Here is an 18,264-nt window from a genome sequence, read left to right as displayed (position 1 = left end):
TGAGCAGGAAGAGATCTGCAGTTAATTAAGGCAGCTTTTAAAGTGACCGGGGGCTGGCAGTGAGCGGTCATGGGCTGATGAGATGGTTTAATAACATCAGGGATAGTGAAGTTACATTGTGAGCAGGAATATGCAATAGTTTCCAGGCTATGTGGATTACAGCAAGTTGCGGGGTTGCAGGCGCCTTGACGAAGGTGTAGCAGTTGATCAAAGGTCCAGGAGATTGTTGGGGAGCGAGATGCAGGGGTTCTGGTGCTGGGCGCGGGCCCGGCGCGGACGGGCGCAGACGGGCTTGCCTTAGGCGCGCCATCGGCGCGCCGCTGCGCCCGCCCGCCCGCTACGCGGGCGGGATGAGCCCTTCCTTTTATCCAGGTCCATCTGGCGGTGGGAGGAGGGTGGGAGGCGTCCAGGAGCTGGAGCGCTACCCTGCCTCCCCCCAAGATGGCGGTTCCGCGTTCTCCAAGCCAGCGAGAGCGCTGTGCTCGGCTGCGCCGGGGGAGAGAGTGCAAGGTCGGGACCCCTGGGACGAAGAAATCTCGTCCGGACAGGCAGAGAGGTCTGTTTCTGATTAAAAAAGCTCCAGTTAAAATATCTACAGTATTAAAAAGAGGCCGATCGTAGTAGCGTCTGTACGCTAGTTTTTAATCACCAAGCATACAGAAATGTAAACATCACATCACACTCGCACTGCAATAGTTATCCGCTTAAAATGCACAAAGAGAAAGGAGATGCCCCCGGCTTCCGCCTCAGGGGTGAAACAAGTAATCTGTTGTGAAAATGGGCGGCAAGCCTTAAGTAGTGAGGGAGGGTGGGAGGCGTCCAGGAACTGGAGAGCTACCCTGCCTCCCCCCATGATGGCGGTTCCGCGTTCTCCCGGCCGGCGAGAGCGCTGTGCTCGGCTGCGCCGGGGGAGAGAGAGCAAGGTTGGGACCCCTGGGACGAAGAAATCTCGTCCGGACAGGCAGAGAGGTCTGTTTCTGATTAAAAAAGCTCCAGGTAAAATATCTACAGTATTAAAAAGAGGCCGATCGTAGTAGCGTCTGTACGCTAGTTTTTAATCACCAAGCATACAGAAATGTAAACATCACATCGCACTCGCACTGCAATAGTTATCCGCTTAAAATGCACAAAGAGAAAGGAGATGCCCCCGACTTCCGCCTCAGGGGTGAAACAAGTAATCTTGTTTCATAGATAGATAGCTTATTATTCTCATTCTCTAGTGTAAGAAATCCTTATGATCCAGAAATAGATGGAAAAGAGAGAGGTTGGTTAGGATCCTATGGTGTAACGGAGAAGACTCCAATGGACCAAAATGGAACGGAAAAACCAGTGAAACCAAAGATCACTCCTAGATCACTCCTAACAATGTAAAACCGAAGGAGGAGTAGAGTGAGAAAGTAGAAAGACATCTCCTACACACAATACAAAGAACAATACAGGTACAGGTGGAAAATAAGGATAATACAAAAATTCCAACCACAAATGTAAGGATCAAGAGGGGAAGAGATAATGAGGATGAAAACCAAACACAACCTATATTCCAAAGAACATTTCAGGTCCAACATAATTTAACCCACAGTGTATGTGAAAAGATGGACACAGCTAAGAAGTTAGCTACAATCGAAAAAAACAATGTTCCTAGGAGGACATGGACGGTCAACTAACCACTATAACACTAGGACCAACTCAGTGCCAATATAACATACATCACTATGGTGATAAAAATTATGCTCATGGAATATCAATGGTCTAAACAATGCTTACTTAACCCCAATGACTAGTTACTATCATGTTATACTTCTACAGGAAACTTGGTCTGTCAACCCTGTAATGCTTGAGGGATACAAAGGATACTTTAAGCCTGCAATTAAACAAAAGTAAATGTTGGTGGTTTACCCACATTCGTCGCTTTAGAATTAAGAGTGGATCATGAGCAAGTTGAATATTTTAAACTTATTTATAGTAAAGTTACGGTGTATGGAAAATAATCTATTAAAAAACTTGCTTATAATGAAAGTTTTTTTACTGAAGGATTTTTATATGAATTGTATGTATTTTAGTACTATTTTAATAATATATTATTATTCAGGTATAAACTACTTTGGTGAGCAAGACTATTAAGTAGTAGAACTGGTGTCTATAGGTTTACAATAATGTTTCTAGCTTCCTTCTTGTTTGAAGTAACATGCTAATATATGAACTCTTCATTAACTAATCAAGGCATTGTAAATTCCTTATTATATACTGCATATGTACTTTAATGTAACAAGTTATGATGCTTTAACCCCTTCCCTGCGGGTTAATTCCCCATGGTGCGGGGAAGTGAACGTGTCGCCACGGTGCTCGTGAGGAGACCAGCTCGTCATGAATCACAATGGAGCTGTGCTCATGTCGAGATGGTATCGTCACGTCTCCGCCCACTCATTAATTCACCCGCACAGGCGGGGAATTACTCGCGCATGGGCGGAGCGGCGCTGTTATGACGAGACCAGCTCGTCATGAGCACAGCTCCACCGTAACTCATGACGAGCTGGTCTCATCATGAGCACCAAAGAGGATAATACCCTTATTTGACTGATACAAGCACTTTATATATACATTCATATTATTGGCTGAAGTTGATCTGAGAGATAGAGCAAGAGCGGAAAATAATCTGCCATTGTAAATTGAATTTATGCACTGCACTCACAATTAATTACAGATCGTGATTTTAGGAATGATTGCAATATAGATTAACGCAGGCTACATTATCTAGTTATACAATGCCACATGCTTCTATTTTTTTTTACTTGTTTTTAACAAAAATGAAATGTTAGATCTTGTTTAAAATGCTTTATGATCATATTGACCGAAATAAATTTTTACAATACAAATGTATATATACATCCTACAGCTAGTGCAAGAACAAATATGAGTACTACCCTGATTACATTACTATCTAAACAAATGATGGATGACCCCCTCACCGAGTATATTATCTCAGGGGATTTTAATTTAAACTTGCTTGTCCCCTATATGAGAGATGAGTTAATCCAGGAACAAGATTTTCTCTGGGCAATCCCACAACAAACACTTCCCACTGTACCTAACTCGTTCCAAAACCAACTAGGTGCAACATTTGTTAAAGATTTAGAAGCACTGGGTTTAAGAATTCTAAATGGGAGGTTACCTCAAGACTCCCCACCAGCATGGACATTTCAATCGCGTGATCATAAATGGAGAATTGATTACACAATGGTATTGTTGAATATCTTTATCAATGTGACCTCTTTTTCATTTGGAAAAGCGTCTTAGAGTGACCACAGGCAACAAATACTTATTACCAATGTGACCGTTAACAAGCATACCGCTTGGGATGGCTACGGGAGGTGCAGAAGGCTCTGCGATTCTGGCAGCAAATGTGGGAATATGTAATGTTCAAGTTGGCGGCGTAGAGAGAGAGAGTAGCAGTCCAATTGCTCCACCTTTCATGCTGGCCCCATTATCTGTAACAGCCGGATTAGATCTACAGGGTCCCACACAAGGAGCTACAGCAGACGCATCAGACATCTTTCCTCTCCCGCCTAGTGCTACCCCACTTATTAGCGCAAATGCAGACCTGATTACCACTCTGCAGGCGTCTTTCCAGGGAATGTTTTCCTCGCTATCTGCAGATATCAGAAAGGGATTTGAAACCTCTGCAGCTAATCAAGCGGATATTAGGTGTTATTGTGAAAGCTTAGATAAAAAACTAAGTGACCTAACAATGAGAACGGAGGTACTTGAGGACAGGGTCACAGGTCTGTCCCTACATCTAGACGAGGCCAAATCTAATATCAACACACTTAGGAAGGAAGATCAAATCCTATTGGAACGGATGGGGATACTTGAGGACAATGCTCGAAGGAATAATCTTTGTATAATGAATATTCCTAAGGATAAAGAAGGCTCAGACATCAAGCAGTATGTCATCTCGTTGTTGAAAGAGGCGCTGAGATTAGATCAGTCGGAGGAGGAATTAGCCCTAGATATACAGCGCATCCATAGAGAGCCTTTTATGAAGATTCCACAAAGAACCAAGCCCAGAAATGTCTTGGTTAACTTCCTTACATATTCTCTTAAGGAAACCATCCTAAACCTGGCTCTAAAACAGAAAACTGTCAGTGCAAAGGGCTTTAACTTTCAAGTTCGATCAGATTTGTCCAGGGTTACACTAGACAAACAATGGGAACTTGGGAAAAGGCTTGAGGCTTTCAGAAGCTATGGGGCAGTGGCCAATTGGTCTTTCCAGCCGCATTGAGAATTATGTACAATAACACCATGCACAATATAAGATCAGTGCAGGCACTTAAAAAAAAAAAGGGGGAAGTAATGGTGAGAATAGGGAAAAAAACATATATATATATATATATATATATATATATATATATATATATATATATATAAAAACATGGGGATGTATGGGGACATATAGCAAGGCTATAGTTGAAGGAAGAAGATGAGAAAAAAGGTTGAGGTCAGGTTGAGGTAAGGTAATATGCACAAGAAAATTAGTGCACCGCATATACCCTCTTAAAAGGATTTAGATAAGGGGCATTATTATTATTATTATTATTATTATTATTGTTATTATTAATCGGGTTTTGTAGAGCGCAAACAACCCGGAGGCCTCGTAGCGCTAAGTACCGTCATACTAAAAGGGAAGAGATTAAATGAACAGATACGTTTTCAGATCCTTCCGAAATTTTAAAAGGCTAGGTTCACTGCGAAGGGAGGTGGGCAGGGAGTTCCATTCCTTCGCGGCATTCCAGGAGAAGGAGCGTCCGCCCCATCTGGTCCGTCTGATTTTACTGACAGTAGCCAGAAAGGCAGTGCTGGATCTTAGGGATCTGTGAGGAAGATAGGGTTTTGCCAAGGAACAGATCATAGTGGGGGCATTCTTCCACATAGCTTTGTGCATAAAGCAAAGAGATTTAAATAGCACTCTGGCCTTAACAGGGAGCCAGTGCAGTTTCCTCAGGGCAGTGGTGGCTGACTCTCGTTTGTTGAGGCCCAGCAGGAGGCGAGCTGCAGCATTCTGGATCACCTGTAGCTTTTTGATTGTAAATGCGGGGGCACCTAGATATAACGAGTTCCCGTAATCTAGACGGGACAGGATAATGGCTTGAACCATTATTCTGCGGGCTTCAAAAGGGAGAAGAGGCAGCACTTTTCTCAGCATACGCATTAGCCCAAAGCATGTGGCAGAGAGAGTGGTAGCCTGCTGCATAAAGCTGAGGTTGGAGTCCAGCCAGATGCCCAAGCTCTTTATGTGGCACTTTGGTTGGGGTATGGGCCCCATGCATGGTGGCCAATCTGACAGAGGGCTGGGAATGATTGAATTGCCCAGCACCATGAGCTCAGTTTTCTCGCCATTTAATTTTAAATGCGAGATGGCCATCCATTGAGCCACTGCTACCAAACAGTTACTTAAGTTGGACGGGGAAGAGTCTGCCTGATTCATAGATACAACTAATTGTGTATCATCGGCGTAGGTTATTATATCAATGCCGAAGGAGTGCACTATGTCGGCTAACGGCTGCATGTAAATATTAAAAAGAGTAGGGCTCAATGAAGAGCCCTGAGGTACACCTTGATCCAGGGGCCAGACTTTTGAGTAAGTGGTACCCTCAACTACCCTAAAAGATCGATTCTCCAGGAATGACTGGAGCCAGTGCATGGCCTTCCCAGAAATTCCCATCTGATTGAGGCGGTGAAGAAGAATGTTGGTGTTAACGGTATCGAAAGCGGCACTGAGGTCAAGCAACATAATTGCTGTAGTGCCGCCTTGATCCATTTGCTTCCTGGCCAGCTCAGTTACCGCCAGGAGGGCCGCCTCAGTTCCCAATTTTGGGCGAAAACCCGCTTGGGAGTCGTGGAGAAGATGATGGTTCTCTAAAAATTGAGTAATAGATGAGTTGACATGTTTTTCTAGGAGTTTGCTGATCCACGGAAGGAGGGAGATAGGCCGATAGTTGGCCATATTACCCGGATCCAGAGTGGGTTTCTTCAGCAGAGCCCTAACCTGTGCACATTTCCATGCGGTAGGTACTGAACCTGTGGAAATAGATGAATTTAGTATATTGAGGATGACAGGTTTGATAATGTTTTCAATTTTTACTAACTGATAGGGAGGGGCAGGGTCTGTAGGAGATCCGGATTTTATTTTCGTCATAATAGTCGCAAGTGAGTTCTCATCCAGCAGTGGAAACTCATCTAATTTTGGGGTCGTGATGTTAGGTAAGCTGGTTCCAGTATCCTGGGATGGATTGGGTGAGCTAAAATCAGAGGCATTTTTTTGTATTTTGCTGTAGAAGTACTCAGCTTGACTTTCACAGCGGGCCTGAGCTGTGCTCGGATCAGCAAGAACCATGGGGATATCAACCAGGAATTTTGCTATCTGAAAGATTTCTCTAGAAGAGTTGGAGGCAGTTAGAATTTTTTCCTCGAAGTATAAGGTTTTGGTTCGTCTGATTTCTAATTTATATTTTTTAATGGCTTCAAGGTGTGTGGTTTTGTCTTTCTTACTACGGGAAATCCTCCAGTTTCTTTCAGATCTTCTGCATGCCCTTTTTAGTTCTTCAAGTTCAAGAGTGTACCAAGGTGATTCCTTGGACTAGCAGCCTGATTCATGTACGGGCCGTTTTGCGTGTCCCTAATAGCGAATCATAGCGATTCGCTATTGAGGACACGCAAAACGGCATTCATGTAGGAATTGCTACTTAAATAGCGATTCCTACATGTTCTTTATTTGCGAGTAGCAATTTGCTACTCGCAAATACTCCCCATTCATTCCTATGGGCCAAGAGGCCCATTGGAATGATTGGGGATTTGCGAGTAGCAATTTGCTACTCGCAACTGAGATAGCGATTTTAAGGGTGACAGGGGTGTCCAAAGGACGCCCTGTAGCACCCCTAAAATGCACTTTTGGACAGGTGTTGCGCACACACATGTCCAAAGGACATGTGTGTGTGCTACATGCAACTTTGAAAAATGCTTTTAAAAGCATTTTTCTGAGTTTATGCTATTTACCGACAGGTCTGACCTGTCGGTAAATAGCGGCCCCAAAAGTCCAAAATCGCTATTTTGTTGTGTGTCATGAATAGCATTTAAGGAATCTCTATTAGAGATTCCTTAAATGCCATTCCACGCAAATATGCGAATTCTTAAATAGCGATTTTTGCATTTGGTATCATGAATACCAAATGAAAAAATTGCGCTCGCAAAGGGCCAGATTCTGAGAATCTGGCCCTTTGCGAGTGCAATTTAGCTACATGAATCAGGCTGTTAGTTTTTTCTTTAAGAACTTTAATAGGTGCGATAGAGTCCAAGGCTGTGCACAGCCATTTGATGTAGTTCTCATATTGTACTGCAGGGTCTGTTGCCCTTTGGGGGGGAGCAGCCGAGAGTAAATTGGCCCATTGGTCTGGGGAGACTTTAGACCAGTCTCTTCCAAGAAGGGTTGTACTAGGAGAGGACTGAGTTGGCGTGGCTGGAGTCCACTGAATGAGCTACATAGGTCGACTTCACCTCCTCACAATTAGAGTTCATGATGTTTTTCTCTCTTTGTCTTTTTCTTTATGTCCTTGTCTTCCGGCTGTAAATATACAAGAAGGGATTTTACAAGAGAGCGCTATCATCTGGTTTTCCAGATATATAAAACAAGGGTTTTCCAGGGGGGGAGGTGGGTTAGACAGGGGCACTGGGGGGGTTGCAGGGGGAAAAACTAAAAAAGAGTCCTCTCTTTCGCGATAGGTTGGTTTTTTGTGTGAAGGGGTTATTGTCAAGATACGTCTCAGTTAAAATCTAAGTTTACATGGGAAAATTGAAAATAGTATTCCTATGAGTAAATTGTCTATCCTCTCCTGGAATATTAATGGTCTGCGAACTAGTCCTAGGAAAAATAATATTATGCAATATCTTCGAGATTCTGGTGCGCAGATCATAGTACTCCCGGAGACACATTTGACCGAGCCAGAGATACAAATATTGGTTAAGAGGAATAGATGGATTGATGCTTGTATAACGACGTCACAAACAACACACACTAGAGGTGTGGCAATTCTATTCAGAAAATCCATCAAAGTGAGACTAGTTTCTAACCTTGTAGACCCAGGAGGACGATGGGCAATAGTGTCAGCCATAATATATGGGGCCCGATAACCATAGTGGGATACTATGGTCCTAATCAGGATGATCCCTCGGCATTGAAGACCCTCCTCTCACATCTATATTCATTTCCTGATCCAGTTATCTTGGCGGGCGATTTCAATATAGTTCTAGATCCCTTAGTAGATAAATCACCATCTAATAGAGCTAAAGTTTTGTCGAAAACTAGGGCATACCTGCAGGATAACATGAAGCATCTTGGATATAATGACATCTGGAGAACAATGCACGGTCTACAAAGAGGAATTACATTTCGAAACTATAGATTTCATCATCAGTCTCCAATTGATTTTATCCTGATCAGTCAATTCTTAGTCCATCTGGTTAAATCAGTATTACGTTTACCATTTCGTCTTTCTGATCATACTGCAATTCTATTAGACCTGGAAGGGTTTCCAAAAAATCAATCAAGTAATTGCTCATTCGATCGATCACTATTGTTATCTATTAACATCATTGACGCCCTTAAGGTAGAGGTCCAGTTTTTTCTGGATGAAAATATAGGATCTGCCTCTCCAGGTGTTATATGGGATACACTTAAGGCATTCTTAAGGGGTCAGATTAATAATAAGGCCATATAAAAGAATAGAATTTACAGGGAAACAGTGACCTCCTTAGAATCGGAGTTGGCTAATCTACAAATAGAAATTGCTAGTCACCCTGATCCCTGTGCATCTATAGTCCATGAGAAGCAGAATAAGGTGACCATCTTGAAAGGAGAGCTATGCTCGGTATTAAATGCTAGGGTCCAAAAGAGATGGGAGGCCAGCAGACTGGCACATTTTGAATATGGCGAAGGAGCCAGTAAACTGCTGGCTTGGAAAACAAAGACTGAGCTAGTGCGTAATAATATCAACTCAATTACGACTGGACGAACTATACTATCAACTGATGTCGATATTAGGAGAACGCTTTGTGACTTCTTTAGTGAAATCTACTGTGAGGACAATAACGTTGAGTCAAAGCAGGCCGAAGATTGGCTTGCGGGCGTTTCTCTTCCTGCTTTGTCCTTCGAACAAAGTAATAAGCTGGACGACTCGATCTCACAAGAAGAAGTCAGGGTAGTTATAGCCAGCAGCAAAAACGGTATGGCATCAGGTCTCGATTGGTTGCCATCTGAAATTTATAAAGTTTTGATCTTAACTATTATTCCTTTTTTGACTGAGTTGTTCAACAAGATCCTCCTGGAAGGGATGCCCCCTCCTAAATCATGGGATAATGCATCAATTACATTGATCTTAAAACCAGGAAAATCACCATCAAACTGTGGGTCTTATAGACCAATCTCAATATTAAATACAGATTATAAAATCTTTACATCTGTACTTGCAAATAGGTTGGGGGCAGTAGCAACAAACATCTTGCATACCGACCAAAAAGGGTTTGTAAGAGGGCGCCAGCTGTATGAGCTGACCTACGACCTTATAGGTGCGATCGATATGGCAACGGTGGCATCACTTCCTTTAGCAGAATGACCTTGGATGCCACCAAGGCCTTCGATAGAGTGAACTGGGTTTATCTATCGGAGGTCTTAGCGAAATTTAATCTTGGTAAAAATTTTAGGCATGCAGTCAAACTCCTGTATATGAATCCGTCAGCATCTATACTTGTCAATGGAGAACTATCAGACCCATTTTACATCACTCGGGGTACCCGCCAAGGCTGCCCCCTCTCCCCCCTCTTATTTGATCTTTATATAGAGCCTTTTGCTTAGAAGATAAGAGACAATAACAACATTAAGTCCTTTGTGTTTGAGGGATGGGAGAGGAAGGTAGCCTCATATGCGGATGATGTTCTCATTTTTACATCGGAGTTACAGTCGGCGTTTCCGGCAGTAATTACGTTGGCTAAAGAGTTTGGAGCCATATCGGGGTACGAGATCAATGCAGCCAAGACAGACATAATGGTCTGGAATGACCCTGAGCCCGTGGCAGGGGCTCAGATAAGCTCAGTCCTCCGTTATCTAGGTCTGAATATATATATGAAGACATAGATGAGATAGTTCCAGCAAATTTCTCGCTTATTGCCAAAGAATGTCGTAGACTAATGAAATCATGGTCTACACTCCCACTATCTTTACTGGGTAGATCTAACTTAGTTAAAATGACGTTCTTACCCAAGGTAACATTTTTATTTAATACCATTCCCCTTTTTTTCAATCCCATTATGATAGCTAAGCTTCAAAGCGATATTCGCTCTTTTATCTGGAACAACCGCAGCCCGAGAATCGCCTGGAAGAAGATCAGGCGACGTAGAGAGAAGGGAAGTTTGGCGGCTCCTGATTTACAGCTTTACGGGTGGGCCTTTCAGATGTCTCATGTTAGGATGTTGTTAAAATCCCCGTTAAATCTAGGTTGTGGGCCTATGTTTGCTGCATTACTTAAAGGAGAAAAAGTGGCTGATCGAGAATTTGGGGACCCCAAGTTTTTTAAGAAAATAAACTGAAGGTGCTTAGAGATGCATGTAGAACATGGGCTAAACTGAGGGGTACCATTAGAATAGACTACTACTCTGGTGAGACTCTACTATGGAACTCTCCTGGCTCCCCGATCTGGCTGCTAGATAGTCTTGCAACACCGCTGCACGAGTCAGGTTTGGTAGTTTGTAGGGACATCTTTGTTGAGGGAACCCTACTGCCATGGGAGGTATTGAGACTAAAAGTGGGGTCCCGGCTCTCTAGGTTTAAATACCTTCAAATGCAGAGATGGGCACATTCATATTCACAGACCTCTCTTAGAGGCAGATTTCAGCTGGGAGGGGATAGTACACTGGTGTCTCTCCTAACAGATAAACCTCCATTTAAGAAAGAGGTCTCATTCTGGTATAATCTTATATTAGATGAGGCAGAGGGCGAGTTCCAGCTGCCAGAGCAGTTGTGGTCTACACATATTATGGATATTAGTGTGGAAAATATGTGGTATGATTCTTTTAAGATCATGTGGAGCATTGTAAAACCATCTTGGTTACGTCGTAACCATCTGTTTACATTACACAGGGCTTACTACTCGCCCCAACGTTTGTCGAAGTTCTCGGATAATTCGCCGGTTTTATGTCCAAAGTGCGGACTGGCAGATGCTTCGGACTTACACATGTTTTTTGATTGCCCACTCCTATCATCGTTTTGGATCTCAGTTACTACTTTAATATCCACCTCTTTGGGATCCCGATTAATTTTATGTTCTGCCCTGGTTACTTTTGGCATTTCTCCAGAGTTTCATGGTCCAGCAAAAGATCAATTTTTTTTTTGTATGTTGTTGGCAAGGAGAGAAATATGTAAGAAGTGAAAAGACCCTGTACCTCCTACCTTGCTGGACTGGCAAACGTCAGTGCTACAAATATCAAAGATGGACCTTTTAAGATCAGGAAATCAAAATAAGAGAAACTTCTGGGGGCTACTAAATTGGTAATACATCTTGGTTTGATGTTGGGTTTTTTTTTTTCCCCCCAAAGGTCCAATGATTACGCTGCTTGGTAGTTTCTCCTCTATTTGACTATACCCAATAAAGTTGGAACCGTTGCAGGATTGGGTATATGAACGCAGCATATGTCCCACGCGGTTGCTCTAAGTGGCTTAGGTGGACTATGACACTACTTACTGTGGGGCAATTAGGGCGGTTTCTTTCGTGCTCCTTCCAGAGTATCTGAGACAGTAAGGTATTTTCCACACGCTACTAGTTGATCACCAAGGGCGAAAGATGAGGACAAAAAAAAAAAAAGCATACTGTATATGAAACATTGCCCGGTCAGACGGGTTCAGTAAATATAGGAAACTAATTTGAAAGGAGCACAGCAAAGAAGATACTAACAAGGTGACCCTTAAATTGGTAAAAACATGTTTTGAGGATAAAACCTTAACTGTGATTGACCGATGGGTGGATTTTATACAAAAACTTGTCAATACCTTCAAGCTAAAAACTTTAAAAAAACAAAATGTGCAAGCATGAAGAGGGAACAAAATTACTTTAACCTTAAAGACAAGGATTATGAAAAGAATGCTTACCCAAATTGAGGAGACATAAAAAAGAATCCTAAAGATTTGGATTTGTGTTCAAACTTAACAAGGGTTAATTGCAACCTGCAGAAGTTATTGTGGGACGAAAGGAATTAAAAAACATGACCTTTGGGCTAAAGTGCTCTTTGCAGCAAACAATTAAACTCCAGTGAATTCTGGAAGTTGATAAATGGCTTAGCACGACCAAATAGTTCAGCTGTTACATCTTCCTTAACAGAGAACAAGTGGATCAGGTTCCTGTCAATACATCTAAATCCTGGTGGGGTTAAAATACAGCTGAAAGTTAGGGCCAATATGATAGAAGCAACAAGGAAGGACATGATACAAGATATTGATATAACGAACAAACAAATATGTAAATTAATCCAGAAACGAAAAAAATAGTGCACCTGGTTCAAACGGTGTCCTGTTTGCACTTTATAAGAATGATCCCAGTCTATAGTCAGGATACTTGACGAAGTTATTCAAGGAGATTGTTAGATTATCAATGATACCAAAAACTTGGAAGGGATCGCTGATAGCTCCAATTTATTAAAAAGGAGATTGGTCTTTGCCGGATAATTAGAGACTCATTACGCTCCAGGATACCCATGCCAAATTATTTGCAGGTGTATTGTTATCAAACTTAACAGAATGGGTAAAAGAAAAGCAGATAATCCCACTGAATCAAACCGGATTTATACAAGGCTTAGGTACCACAACAAATATCCTTGTGTTATCTGTATTAATGGACAAATACATTACAAAGAAACAGCCACATCACTTGTGCTTTGTGGATTTTAAGTCGGCTTTCGATTGTGTGCATAGAAATCTTTTGTGGCAGAAATTGAAAGATAGTATACCACTCCCCCATTTTGAAAATAATTCAGCTTCTTTACACTGACACATGGGTCAGAGTCCGGATGGGAGATGGCCTAACTGTAACAGAAAAAATACCAACTTCTTCCGGTTTAAAGCAAGGGTGTGTACTGGCCCTGTTGCTTTTTAACTTCTTTTTAGCTGATCTAACGAAAGCCCTGGATGAGGTCAATGCTTGTCCACCAAAATTAGCCAATACTCCGATATCAAACCTGTTATATGCAGATGATGTTATCGTACTTAGTCAAACGAAGATCGGACTGCAACGCCTGATAAATAGGATATCTACCTACTATAGAATGGTGATCAACGAAACAAAGACAAAAATTATGGGGGTTAACAAATACTCAAAGTCAAAACATAAGTATAAATGGATTTTGGATAATTCACAACTAGAACAAGTGAATACATATAGGGCCCGATGTAGCTACCAAATACCGGTCGGAAACGGCCGATTTCTGCCATTTCCGACCGGTATTTGGCCTACTGAGATGTAGGGGACCTTTTTTGGTCCGATTCGGTATTTTACCAATTCGGTAAAATTACCGAATCGGAAAAATACCGAATCGGTAAGTTTACCGATTTTTAAAATTCGGGATGTAGGTGGGACTACTTTCAGTCCCACAGGCCCTTCAGATTCGGTATTTTAACACCCAATCCAATTGGGTGTTAAAATACCGAATCCAGGTGTGCATGCACATGTGTGCATGCACACCTATGCCATGTGACAGACAGACATGCCCTTAGGGCATGTCTGTGTGCCACATGGCACACAAGCCAGTATTGGGGGTGCTAGAGGGTGTCAAAGTGACACCCCCTGCACCCTTGCAGAAATCGATAATTACCGAATCGGTAAATACCGATTCGGTAATGCCCATTGATTCCTATGGGCTTCAATGCCCATAGGAATCAATGGGCATTACCGATTCGGTATTTACCGAATCGGTAAATACCGATTCCTTTCGATTCGGTAATTTTTAAAATAATATTACCTACATCTGCCCTTCTCTTTTTTACCACTTCTTAAATACCGATTCGGTATGAATCAGTATTTATGAAGTGGTAAAAAAGATTTACCTACATCGGGCCCATAGATACTTAGGAGTATTATTTGATGACCGAGGATCATTCCAACCACATAAGATTGACATACAACGGAGAGCAAATATACTGCAAGCGCTTTTCAGAACCATACAGAAATCGATAGGAGGGCAGAGTTATGGACCATTGTTAAAAATAATTTCAGCAAAACTTTTGCCATTTGTAACAAATGGAAGTGAAGCATTGTGTGGAAAAGACTCAGTCATAATTAACAATGCAGTTACAAAAATCTATAAAGCCCTCTTTTTAATTCCACATAATGCATCACCGCGCAGATGTGAATGGAATTTGGGTTAGCTAATCAGGTACTTGCGCGAAAAGGCCAATTTGTTAAAATGTGGAAAAGGATAAAAACAGATACTGTAAATCAAATGTCCAAATTATTGTGGCAGGAAATAAATTTAAATTGGAAAGCCCAGGCGTGGAAATACCTATTTACATCATTAGTGGAATATTCAGTAAATTCGGTCTGGGAAATGCCAATTACATTGAACTCATTTAAAAAGTTATCAATAGCACAACAAAACATTTATCACTTCTCTTGGATAAAGATACTTTTTCAAAAAGAAAACATGCATGGCCTCTAATGAATGGCTATACCAAGGTAAAAGTTCAACTGTACCTTGAAATTCCTTGGTCTGTGAAGCACAAACAATTATTTATAAAAGCTCGCTTAGGAGTATTTCCGGACACATGTCACCTAAGGCCATGGTTGAGTACAGAGGGACCAACGACCTGTAGCTTATGTAAACTTGGTGAAGAGAACATTATGCACCTCCTTTGTGTTTGTCCATAACTGAAAGTTGAAAGAATATCTATTCTTAGAGACATTTTAATGTTCAAAAGGAAAAAGGAGTTGCAGACAAGCCTTGATAAGATGCCTCCATACTGACAATATCATTTTAACTTCGGCTTTTGTAAAGTTCGTAACGCGACTGAGAATTAAGTTAGATTACCAAAAACTAATGGAATGCAATGTAGGATGTACATAATGTGTAAATAGTACAATGAACTTGAAGCCCAAATTTTCATTTTTGATTTTATAATTGGATTTTTAAGTAAGAATTACTGCATATATATTGTAAGATTTTAATTAGTCAAACAATAAACTCTTTTTCATTTCATTACTCAAGGGCAAGAAAATCCATTTGATTTCCTGAGCCAATTTAGTTCCATCTTTACTCCAAATCCCATACCATACAGTTAGAGTTGCTTCACTAATATAACAGTCAATATAAGGGACTGCTAGCTCTTTTTGTACTATGTATGAGGGAGTTGAATTAGGGGTTGCTAAGAGTCTTCTTAGAAAGGTGCTTTCTAGGGTCTGAGGTGCAGAGTAATTAGCTGTTCCCCATAACGTTGCTCCATAGCAGGTTGCTGTTAGGCACGTAAACCTATAAAGAGTCAAAAATTCCCTGATTGGCTTGTTCCCCATTTTTTGGAGAATCTAAAGATGGCCTCTGTTGACCGTAAAAATGTTAATTTGCAGGAATGAATATGTGCACCCCAGTGGCCCTTAGATGTAAATAGCAAGCCCAGGTATGAGAATGAATGTGTTTCTGGTATGGGTACTCTATCGACATGGTGTGTCAGAGTCTTAGGTTTCCCATTCCCACAAATCATTGTAAATGTTTTCTTTAAATTGGGTTCTGAATCCTTTTATTGCATATATTCTGCAAATCTTAGGTTCTAAAAAGTCAACTGATTATGTTTCCCAACAGAGGGCTTAATTTAGAGTTAGGTGGATAGATTACTCTGTCACTACATCCTATGGCACTTGAAATAAAGTGGAGGGTATATCGGTCACACTTGTGACTGAGTAACCTGCCCCTTGTTCTTCTAACTGTTGTCTAAGGCATTGATTTGAAGGGTACTGTTTTCAGGTTTACAAACATTTAGATTTAGGACAAAAGACTATTTACAATACATAAGCAGTACAGTCCAAAGGGTGTTCTTATTCTTGCAATGTATGTATATTCTTGCTGTTAACGGTTTACTCTATTTTTGCAGGGGATTCTGGCCTTAAAGGAGATAAAGGAAACATTGGACTTCCAGGATTAAAAGGACAGAAGGGATCAAAAGGTGATACCTGTGAAAATGGCACGAAAGGCGAAAAAGGAGACAAAGGGGACCAAGGCTTCACTGGATTAGATGGTGAAAAGGGAGACACAGGAGAGAAAGGTGACTTTGGAGACAAGGGAAATGCTGGAGAAATAGGAGAGAAAGGGGAACAAGGAGACATGGGACCAATAGGGCTAAGGGGAGAAAAAGGATTCAAAGGAGACCCGGGTGATAATGGACCGAGTGGTGTAGATGGAGTGCATGGAGAAAAGGGTGATGCCGGCATGAAAGGTGAGAAGGGAGATATAGGACCTGTTGGCCTCATGGGGCCTCCTGGACCAAAGGGGAGCATGGGTACCAAGGGCATTCGGGGGGCCTTGGGAAAGAAAGGTGCCAGGGGGGCAAAGGGCTCCAAGGGGGACAGTACCAAGTCGGCAAGGTCTGCATTTAGCGTAGGCTTGTCAAAGCCCTTTCCACCACCGAATTCCCCAGTAAAATTTGATAAGATCTTATACAATGAACAGGAGGACTACAATCCATTATCAGGAAAGTTTAACTGCACCATAGCAGGCGTCTATGTTTTCGCCTTTCATGTGACAGTAAGAGGCAGACCCGCCCGGATAAGTATCGTAGCTGAGAGCAAAAAGCAGGTTAAGAACCGCGAAACCCTTTATGGTCAGGAGATAGACCAGGCCTCATCCATGATCATTTTAAAACTCAATGCTGGCGACCAGGTTTGGATGGAGGTTGCCAGAGACTGGAATGGGTTGTATGTTAGCAGTGAGGATGACAGCATCTTTACAGGCTACCTTCTCTATGCTGATGAGATACTTGAGGCTGCTCTGTGAAAGAACTATAATGATGTTAGGCACTAGCCTATATTTTTCTATGTTGTTTCAGCTCTTAAGGATGTAGAAATGTAAAATCTCACTTGATGGTAAAAGAATGTAATAAGTTTATTCAACACATATTTACAATATTTGTAATGAGCCAACTATGTTTAGATTAACATCTATCATCAACCTTTTATTTGTGTGTGGAATGTTGGGCCACTATAAAAGGATGGCACATAAATCATTCCAAGTTTTCTCAAATTTGATGGTATTGCCTCACTAAAATTCGATAGTATTGCCTAACTCTATTCACTCCTTAATTTTAAAATGAGTGCATGGGACGGGGCGTTTTTTAAAATGGTATCTGATTATTGAAACTGCCTTTTATTTCCTACCCTCGTGGAAATTCCACTTTACCAGTTAAACATGGTTTGTTGAGCATCCAAAATCATAGTTGCAGTTTGGAAATCTTTAAAGGTGTTTGGTTGTGTCTATTGTTTTAGTTGTGTTCTTATTTATCCAGTAGAAGCTGCCCTGTTTTTCAGTTGCACTTATATATTCTCCAAAAGTGTCCCAAAACCCGTATATTCTACTGGATTACGGTGGAATCTATGTGAAACTGATGAAATGGAGTTCCCGCCATTGTGGCGACTGAAATTTAATTTATAATTTTGCTGGCCTTGATTATTCCATGAAAGGTTTTCGCTCGTGGTCCATCTATCACGATTTCTTTATTGTTAGAATCTGGTTTTAATTGCAGCATTTATTATATATTGCATGCCAGTAAATTCACAAGTATCTATATTTGTTAAATATAATCCGGATTAATAATATTTTAGCTCAAAAAAATTACATTGAAGCAAGTCAAACAAAATAAATGCGAAGCAGTCTGCATGCTATGTGTCAAGATTTCAGCTGCGTGAATAATTAAAGAGTTTGGGAGAAAATGAGGAGAAATTCCCTGATTAAAATGAATCCTAACAAAATAAATTGTGTTTTATGTCTTTACTCTCAAAGGTCAGCATGATTGCTAGATGTAAATACACATTAAATATCTTTCATTAATTAAAAAAATCTTCTCTAATACAGTGAACGTGGCATCCTTGCTGAGGACGCAATTTCTGTTTTCCTTTCTATTCAAAATGGCTGCAAGTTGTCATGGTGGTGGAACCAAATGTTTTTACACGTGGTGATATCTGTGTTTTTTTCTTA

General features: G+C 41.3%; 1 protein-coding gene across 1 annotated transcript in view; it reads left to right on the top strand.

The window, feature by feature from the left end:
- The window catches only part of OTOL1 (otolin 1), a 68,720-nt gene extending 51,227 nt beyond the window's left edge, over positions 1 to 17,493 (top strand). Inside the window, exon 5 of the mRNA XM_086944929.1 lies at positions 16,169 to 17,493. Coding sequence (XP_086801055.1) covers positions 16,169 to 17,067 — 899 coding nt within the window. The 3' untranslated portion in view covers positions 17,068 to 17,493. The remainder of the gene's footprint in view (positions 1 to 16,168) is intronic.
- Positions 17,494 to 18,264: the final 771 nt, after the last annotated feature.

The sequence above is a fragment of the Lissotriton vulgaris genome, chromosome 11 (genome assembly GCF_964263255.1).
Source record: "Lissotriton vulgaris chromosome 11, aLisVul1.2, whole genome shotgun sequence".
NCBI classification, from domain to species: Eukaryota; Metazoa; Chordata; class Amphibia; order Caudata; family Salamandridae; genus Lissotriton; species Lissotriton vulgaris.
The sequence above is the reverse complement of the archived record's forward strand: the minus strand, read 5'-3'. Positions and strand labels throughout refer to the sequence as shown.